This window comes from Lupinus angustifolius, unplaced genomic scaffold (assembly GCF_001865875.1).
Source record: "Lupinus angustifolius cultivar Tanjil unplaced genomic scaffold, LupAngTanjil_v1.0 Scaffold_45_4, whole genome shotgun sequence".
Lineage (NCBI taxonomy): Eukaryota > Viridiplantae > Streptophyta > Magnoliopsida > Fabales > Fabaceae > Lupinus > Lupinus angustifolius.
In genome coordinates, this window is record NW_017721756.1 from 1 (window position 1) to 10,175 (window position 10,175).

Genomic DNA, 10,175 nt, shown 5'->3' on the forward strand with positions numbered 1-10,175 from the left:
AACCAATGTAGGATAAGACATGAAGGCTTGGACCATTGACTAACCATTTCAATCTTTCGGAAACCGAATGTGCATTTATATTCAACTCCTCATCAACGTGATTTTTTAGCCATTTTATGAAAAACCAATTATGCTCTTTGGAAATCCAATTTTCATTCTTACTTGGGTAATACTTCCTTAGCATCTCCTTGTGTCTTTCAACATATGGCTCAACCTCGTCGGCATTATGTAAAACATATAAGTGCTCTTGCTCCAATTCAGTTCTTGTTATAGTCAATATTTCATTCTAGTAATACCTTCACCAAATATATATTTTTTGAAAATCGAGGCTTTGGAATACCCATGAAATCACCATCGGTAAGGTATCCGGTACAAAAATCAAGAGCTTCTTCAACAACATATCGCTCGACAATAAAACCCTATATTTTTGATCGGTTCTTCACATACCCTTTTAATGTCTTCATATAACGCTCAAAGGGGTACATCCATCTCATATAGGAAGGGAAACATAGTTGTGTCTCTCGAACAAGATGAATGCTTAGATGAACCATTATGTCAAAAAAAGAAGGTGGTAAATACATTTCAAGCTCACACAAGGTCAAAATAATTTGTCTTTGCAATGCAGGTAATTTCTCAGGGTCAATCACTTTGCTACAAATTGCCTTGAAGAAGAAGCATAACCTAGTTATGGTTCCTCGAACCTTTTTAGGTAGAATTGACTGTATTCCAATAGGCAAGAAATGTTCTATAAGTACATGACAATCATGAGACTTAAGACCTTTTAACTTGAGGTCTTTCATTGATACATGGTTCTGAATGTTGGAAGAGTACCCTTTTGAAACTTTAACACCATGAATAAATTTACCAAATTCTATTTTCTCCTTCCTCGACAAAGTATAAGCTGCTGGTGGTAGAAATGTACGTTTTCCCTTCATTATCAGCCCAATTCCTTTCTTATTCCCATACTAACCAAGTCCAACCTTGCATTCAAGCAATCTTTGGTCTTACCAGGGACATTGAGTAACGTACCAAGGAGACTTTCAAATACATTTTTTTCAATATGTATAACATCGAGGATATGCATAACATCGAGGAAATATCTTACATATAATGAACTCCAATATGGCAATTCAAAGAAGATGACCTTTTCTTCCACCCCTTTATGAAAATTTCTTTTGCAAAAGGTTTACCAAAGTTAGTCTTCAAACCCTTTAGCTTTTGAAATAATTGGCCACATGTTAACAGCAAAGGAGCACGACCTTCTTCATTGTTTCCATCAAATGCTTTTCTCCATCGTCGATAGTGATGATCTGAATGCAAAAACCTACGATGGCCAAGGAATGACATTGTTCTTATAGTGTTCTAACCTCATTGAATGAGTCTTGTCTTCACATACAGGACATGCAAAATGCCATTTTGTACTATATCCATACAGATTATCATATGCAGGGAAATCACTGATTGTGCCGAACAACAAAGCCCTCAAGTTGAAGTTTTCTTCCCTATATGCATTATATACATTTATGCATGTCTCCCACATTTGCTTCAAATGTTCAATTAATGGAGCCAAATATATGTCTATGTCATTTCCTAGTTGTTTAGGTCCAGAAATTAACAAAGATAACATCACATATTTGTGTTTCATGCATAGAGAATAAGGTAGGTTGTATATCACCAACACCACTAGCCATGTACTGTGGGAGCAACTTTGAACACTATGTTGGTTAATTCCATCCATTGACAATGCAAGGTGTAGATTTCTTGATTCTTGACCAGAACTAGGTTAATCGTGATCAATTTTACCCCATTGAGGAGAATTTGCAGGATGCCGAAGCTTGTCATCTTTAATCTATTCTTCATCATGACATGTCAACTTCTTTGCATCTTTGGCATTACTAAACATACGCTTGAATCTTGCTTTGATGGGAAAATACCTTACAAGCTTTTTGGAAATTGAGCCTTCCTTCTTATATCGTGATGTATTACATTTAGGACAAAACTTTAATGAAGCATACTCATTAAAAAATAAGATGCAATCATTTTCCCAAGCATGTAACCTAGAGTAGTCCATGCCTATGGAGCGTAACATTTGTTTTGCATCATAGGTTCGATAAGGGAGCACATTATCTTCCGGCAACACATCCTTCAGAAGTGCAAGCAAGTCGGTGAAACTCTTATCGTCCATCCATTAACATATTTCAACTTGTACAACCTTGACATTGTTGTCAATCTTGTGAATTTAGTACAACCATCATATATTGGTTTCTCAGCATCATTTATCAACCACTGAAACATCTCAGGACAATCTTGAGGATCCTCTTCGACAACGTTTGTCATTTCCTCGAAACAATCATCCTCATATGCATTTGTGTAGTTGTCTTTCATATGCATCTCATCATCACAATCCATAATGTCTCTCGTCTCACCATGTCTTGTCCAACATGTGTAACTTTGAACAATATCATGACACACTAAATAATCTTTTAACTCATTTGGAGTAATTCGGTTTGAGTAACAACATCTTAAGCAATGACATATGATTCTATTAGGGTTTTCAGTATTCTCAATAGCAAACCTAACAAACGATTTCACTCCTTCATACTACTTCGTCAATCGATTGACACTCATCCATTTTCGATCCATTTTCTATTAACAAAATAAAATGTAAGCGTAAATCCCTAAAGCTTGGAGTTAAGCTCACCAAGCAAAACAAATGAATTATTATGATTGGAACACTAACTCATAATGTAAGCTATATGAGTCGGAAACCCCAACTCAATACAAGCTAAATAAGTGAAATCACTTTCACTTACTTATAAGGAAAATATTTATAACTCAATACAAGCTAAATATAATGTAATTAAAAAGGCAAATAACTATAAGAAAAACTCACTTTCAATTCGGTGTTGAATGCGTGAATGATGATTTTGAGGTTAAACGAGTGAATGATTTTCAAAATCGGTGTTGAATGATTTTCGTATTGAATGAGTGAAGGATTTTCGTATTGAATGAGTGAAGGATTTTCGGTGTTGAATGAGTGAATAATTTTGAGGTTGAATGATTTTCGAGGTCGATTTTGAGAGTAAATGAGTGTTGGGATTGCTGATGAATGTGTGAGAATGCGGGAACTTTTTAATTTTTTAGGGTCTGATAGTATCTTCAATAACGCATAATTACGATGTTGCTGTCAATGATACCTGATCAACAGCGTAACCTAAAGGCAACGTTATGGAATAACTCCCCATTCAAAAATTATTCAACGTTGTGGAATAATTTTTTTTACTAATTCAATTTTTTGATTATATTTACAGTGCTTCTTACCATATGCGTTGTTGTATAGCTAAAAGAGAGTGAATAAGAGATAAATATTCAACAATACTTTTTTATCCATGCGCTATTGAATTCAACGAAAGCAACATCGCATTTTTTAGAATGCGCTATTGAATTCAACGTAATCAACAACGCATTGTTAAAAAAACGTTGTTGCATGGGTATAGCAACAACGCAATCATACAAAAGCACTATCGAAGACCATTATTCCTAATTTTATAAATTTATGCACACAACAGAAAATATCCTAATGCATACAGAAACAGAACATAACAACAAAATGAATGCATACAGAAACAACAAATGACAACTATATCAACACAACTAAATTTCAACTAAATTTATATATTGAACATTAATTACACTATTTACATAAACATTTATTACATAGACCAAATCATATACATTATATTGAACATTAATTGAATTCCCTAAGCTACAATATGTGCAAAACTAAACTAAGTATAAACTTTGACCATTGTTCTCTAATCTGGTTGACTTGGTCATCTGTATATGATTGTCCAACAAACTTGATTTCAGTAGTTGGCCACTGTTGAATGATCTCCTTCATGAATTTCAACACGTAATCCGCAATCTACCTCGTTTGTTTGGCAAGGGGTCTACAATTAAAATAAAGTAAACATATAAGCATAACATTAGTTGGTCATTACACATATAATTGTTTGAGATGATTTGTGCCAATACCTGTATGCGAGTCCACTTGATTTTGTTGGGATTAGGTAACTTGTTTCTACCACGATTATTCAATTTGTAAACTTTCACTACACTAAACAATAGAAAATGTACTTAATTAATAAACAACTAGGAAAGTGAAAGTGTAACTAAAAGTTTGAATGAGTAGTCCACTTACTTAGAAAACATCTCTTTCATAGCGGCATAGTTGTTCATATCACCACGTTCCAATGAGTCAAAGTAGTATATTTCTTTATTGCCCCGATTGATGGGCAACCAAAACCTAATGTTGTCTAACAAAACATATGTGCATGGTTAGGAAATGTTAAGCACAACAAACATACTAAAGAAAGAAATATAAAAGACAATTACAAAATGCTTACCTAGTATTAAAAGGTGCAAGAAATAAATTTGCATCATCTTTATGATGGATGAGATTATCTGTAATTCGTTCTGTTTTTTCCCTAATCCCATTTTTTTCGTGCGACATCAAAGCGGTAAGATATGGGGATATGAACATCACCTTTTTCTTATTTACCTTAATAAAATTTTCATACAGGTACCTAATATATATAACACAAATATTAGTTAATTATAACACACCATCATGCAAAAGTGAGAAGTTAAGAAAACATAATTTACCTGATATATATACATACAACACTTGCACCTATACATTCACGTTTATAAACATCCCGGACTTCACTCATGCTAACGTATTCATCAATATTATCCCACAGACTTCCTTGGGAATTGATATAATTATCATATCATATCCCATCTTCTGTACATGCTCCATCAACTGAGTACAATAGTTGGTAGTCTTCTTGGAGCTCACATCGCCAGTAGATGGCTTTGAGCTCATATCCCTAGAAGATGGCTTAGACTTTTGGGTGCTACTAGGGTGGAATGTACATGTTCCTGAAATATTCAATAAAAATATATCCATTATAGATCAATATATATATAATATGAGTGAGCATAAGGTGAAAAATTATACCTTAGGAGGAATTATTTCAACAAGGTCTACTGGCCAAGCCACAAAAAGTGTCTATAGCCCCTCCAACTGTGAAGATATCCTCATCGAGAGGAATTGGCAGCAACGCGTTATCATCGATTGCAATGTCAATTGAGACCTTCATATGATGACATGGGATACGTGTTATGCAGCATAGCATCGGCCAACTTGTGCACTTTCCCAACACCCACTACTCGGCTGGTTGGGGTATCCAGGAAAAGTTTGCAAGAACTGATTCCCTGTACATAAGTTAAAACATATAATTAGTTAACGACTATATTAAAATAAGTTATCTAAATTTCCTTGTGCACTTTCCCAACACCCACTATTGTCGCCCAAGTGACCCCAAGAAGAGGCCAATGTTGAACTCTCTGCCCGATTCTCGCCCAGGCACCAATCCATGCCCAAGCAAAGATCAATAAGTCACGCCCAGCTGCGCTCAGGCATGCCGCTCAGACCTGTGCGATCATTAATTGCTCGCCCAAGCAAAAATATCTCGCTTGGGCGAGAATGTGGGAGTTGGGAATTATATGGGCGGTTCCATAATTCAGAAAGGGGGGATGATAACTGTAAGACACACGAGATTGAAAGAAAACGCTAGGAAAGGTCATAGGAGTTGTGGGAACGACTCTAGAGTGATTGATTTTTGTATTATTTATCATTTCGAGTGTGTAATGGCTAGGATGAGCGGCTAGAGATTTCTAGTTGGGAATTGAAATGTAATCTTCTTACCTTTTGCACTCTTGGATTCAATTCTATATTAATGTTGTTTGATTTTGGAAATTTTATCCCTTTTTATTGCTTGATTTCAATTAGCTACTGAATTCATGATTTAAGGTTAAAGTTTAACTGGGAAGTTAAACTTGATACCGGATATGGATTATCTTTCTTGCTACATAATTGATCTAGGGATGGACAATGATGTAGAGATTTATTTTACATTTGATTTTAATGCTAGTTAATCATCCGATTATCCAAGGAATTGGTAATTAAGTGATTACCTAAGAATGTTACAATCAGGGGATTGATGTAATTGATTTATGAAAAATGTACATCAAATTCAGTAACTTCACAAGTTATTAGAAATTGAATCCATGGATGTCAAAAGGGAAAGAATGATGAGTTTCGATCCCAACCCTTTTATTTTAATATCTTCAATTGTTATTTCAATTTGATTATTTCTAAAAACCAATGCAAATTTATCAACCAAATCTTGTACATAGTTGCTCAATTGATTCTTGTAGGAATTAGTATAAATCCACTCTGCTCTCTGAGGACGATATCCCGGTACTTTACCGGATTGTATTACTTGTACGACACGGTTCGCTTGTCGTTCCATAATTTTTTTAACAAGTTTTTGGCGCCGCTGTCGGGGAGCATCGAGCAATTTATATTAGTTCTTTATAAATTCAATTAAGTGTTGCACATAGTTATTCTTTAATTTTATATTTCTGCCATTTCCTATTTATGCTTTTGCGAGGTAAAGCTATTGACGATCAATTAGAGTACAATCCTAAGATTGAGAAGTCAGTAAAGAGTAATCATAAGAAAGCGAAAGAAAAGAAGAAGCAAGGCATTAAGGAAGCACAATGTAGCTCTAAACAGTCTAAAGATTCAGAGCCTCAATCAATCAAAATGGAAAATATGCACTATGCCACTGGGAATAACCCAATGCCTAATCCTCCAAGGAGGACTTTAGGCGATTATGCCATGTATCAGGGCCCAAGGCACTACTCAAGCATCGTGATCCCACACACGGATAGGACTGTGGAGATCAAGCCTACCTATCTGAATCTGGTCAGTGCTCACCAGTTTACGGGGAAAGACTATGAAGATCCTTATGCACATCTCAACAATTTCTATGAATTGGTGGCCATAATGGGTTATAATGATGTTCAACGGGAAGTTGCTTATATGATGCTATTCCCATTCTCTCTGTTGGGTGAAGCTAGAGAGTGGTTGAAATCTCATCCACCTCAGAGCTTAACGAGTTGGAGTGACTTGGAGTCAAAGTTCTTAACAAGATTCTTTCCACCAGCTCAGTATGTGCATGCGAAGTTTGAGATATCAACCTTCAGGCAAGGGGCTGATGAAGCATTCTATGAAGCCTGAGAGTGTTTTCAGGCGTTACTCAGAAAATGCCTGAATCATGGTTTTGAGGATGTGGATCAGTTGAACATCTTCTGTAATGGATTAAAGCCTGAAATGAAGATGATTCTAGATGCAGTAGCGGGTGGAACAATGATGGTGGTGGATACAGAACAAGCCACGAGAATCATAACTGCCTTATCATCAACAGATAGGCAGGCGCAACACAATCAGAGGTCAGTACAGAAGAGAGGGGTACTTGACTTGCAAACGTCAGATGCTATCTTGGCACAGAACAAGATATTGACTCAACAAATAGAATCACTAACCAAGCAGATGTCCAAGCTGCCTCAACAGCTTAATGCAATACAGAGTCATGCGATTCATCAACAAGTGTTGCGGTGTGAGTTTTGTGGAGGTGAACATCCCACTGGTCACTGCTCAATAGCTACCACTACATCAGAGGAAGAGGTTCAGTATATTACTAACCAACCTCGACAGGTTAATTTCCCCAACAACCATCCATACAACAATCAGTTCTCACAGGATTGGAGGGGAAATCCAAATCAGAATCAGAATTATGGGTGGAGGTAGGAAACAAGGCCATCAAATAGGCAACCACCATTCCAACCATCATATCAGCAGGATACACATCCACCTTTGTATGAAAGATAGACAAAATTGGAAGAGACACTAGAAAAATTCATGCCAGTCTCCATTACTAATCATAAAAATATAGATGCATCTATTAGAAATTTGGAGACTCAGGTGGGTCAGTTGGCTAAGCAAATGGTAGAACAGAATGCAGACCGGAAACAGTTCTCAACTAATACCCAGACCAACCCCAAAGAACATTGCAAATCCATCACTACAAAGAGTGGCAAGGTTATTGGAAAGGGTATTGGTGAGAATCTAGCGGTCGAAGAAGAGGTTCTGAGAGAAATTGAGGTTGAGGAAGGATAGAAAACAGTCAGAGAAACTGAAAAGGGTGATGTAGTGGATAGTGAGGAAGGGGTGGCTAATGCTGAAGATGTGATAAGGGAGAAAGATAACAAGAGGAAGAGTGATCTGCCTCAGTAGAAGGATCTTCCTTATCCAAAGAAACCTTCCAAAAAGGATAAGGAAAGTTAGTATACTAGGTTCTTGGATATATTCAAGAACCTACAGATCAACATTTCCTTCATGGAGGCAATGGAACACATGCCCACCTATGCAAAATTTATGAAGGATCTGTTGACAAAGAAGATGAAGTTGTCAGAAGAAATAGTGACATTCGAAGCTGGGTGCAGTGCTATAATCCAGAAGTCTTTGCCTAAAAATACTAAAGATCCAGGCAGCTTCACAATACCAGTCACAATCGGTGAACTATCAGTGGGAAAGGCATTGCTTGATTTGGGTGCCAGCATAAACTTGATGCCTTTATCCATGCTGAAAAGGATTGGAGAGCTAGAAATCAAGCCTACTAGGATGACTCTGCAACTCGCTGACAGATTAGTGAAGTATCCTTATGGAGTTGCTGAGAATGTTCTAGTGAAGGTGGATGAATTAATATTCCCTATTGACTTTGTCATCATGGATATGGAGGAAGACACTGAGGTCCCATTGATTTTGGGTAGACCCTTTATGAAAACTGCAAGGGTCATTATTGATGTTGATGATGGAAACCTGAAGGTAAGGGAGCAAGTTCAGGAAGTGAACTTCAATGTATTTGAAGTAATGCAGCACCCAAAAGACAAACAACACTGCTTTCGAGTGGATGTTATTGAGGACTTATTGATGATCGATAATATTCACTTGAGTAGTAGAAGACCATTGGAGAAAGTACTAATTGGGGAGATAGAAGGGAACAGTAGTGAAGAAGACAAGTTGATCAAAACATGTATGGCAGAGTTGGACACACCTCGGAAGGGCAAATCTGAGCAAATTCACATTGAGGAACTGGTTAAAGAGAAGAAAGACGAGGTTCCGAAAGTAGAGTTAAAATTACTTCCTTCACATTTGAAGTATGTGTTCCTAGATGATGGAAGTCAGAAACCGGTTATAATCAGTTGTGCCCTATCACCTGATGAAGAACAACAATTAATTAAGGTGTTGAAGAAAAATGCAGGAGCAATAGGGTGGACACTGACGGATTTACATGGGATCAGTCCATCTTATTGTATGCATAAAATCCACATGGAAGAATCCTACTATGAAGGAAGTGGTCAAGAAGGAGGTGATGAAACTCTTGGATGTTGGGATGATTTATCCCATATCTGATAGTACTTAGGTGAGTCTAGTTCAAGTGGTCCCAAAGAAAGGGGGTATGACTGTGGTCAGGAATGACAAAGATGACTTGATTCCAACCAGAACAGTCACTGGTTGGCGCATGTGTATTGATTACCGGAAGTTGAACCAGACCACTCCCCTCTGTAACGCCCTGAAAAGTACTTCTCAAAAACATTGCAGAAAAATGGGTATTTTTTTTTTGAAATGAATTATAGAAAATTGCCTCCTTTTCAAATCATTCTTTTTCGGGACATCACTTTAAGTAACTCGAATGCGGAAAATCAACTCATCGTTATCGAATGATAACTTAACCTGATTCACAATTTTCTGAATAACATAATGCATATAATCGGTTAAGTCATATTTAGTTCATATACACTAGATCATCAAAGGCGGAAACTACATCGCACTAGCATATACAAAAAAATCAAAAAGAAACACAGCCCCCACCAAAAACAAAAAGGGCATCGAATGGCCACAAGCTGACTCAAAAGATTCCAAGAATGATGGACCCCTCACTCAGATCCTCATCCTCTTCCGAGTCAGACACGAGGTCGATTACCTCCACCGAGCTCTCTACATTGACGAGCTCAACGACCTCGTCCTCCTCTTCTTCTTCCTCCACTTCATTATGCCATAAACCAACGGCATAATTCGGAGGGGATGACATTCTCAAAACTGAAGCCTTCTTGCAGGGACCTCCTCCAAGAACCCGGCTCCTCGTGGCTCTACAGGATGACGGAGCACCCAAACAATCTGACCACGTCCTCCGACCGTG

At 37.2% G+C, this 10,175-nt stretch overlaps 1 protein-coding gene across 1 annotated transcript; it reads left to right on the forward strand.

Annotated features, from left to right (window-relative positions):
- Positions 1-8,320: 8,320 nt before the first annotated feature.
- On the forward strand, positions 8,321-9,388 carry LOC109338812. Its single transcript, XM_019576131.1, has one exon. It carries the CDS (start codon positions 8,321-8,323, stop codon positions 9,386-9,388), a length of 1,068 nt encoding a protein of 355 aa, XP_019431676.1.
- Positions 9,389-10,175: the final 787 nt, after the last annotated feature.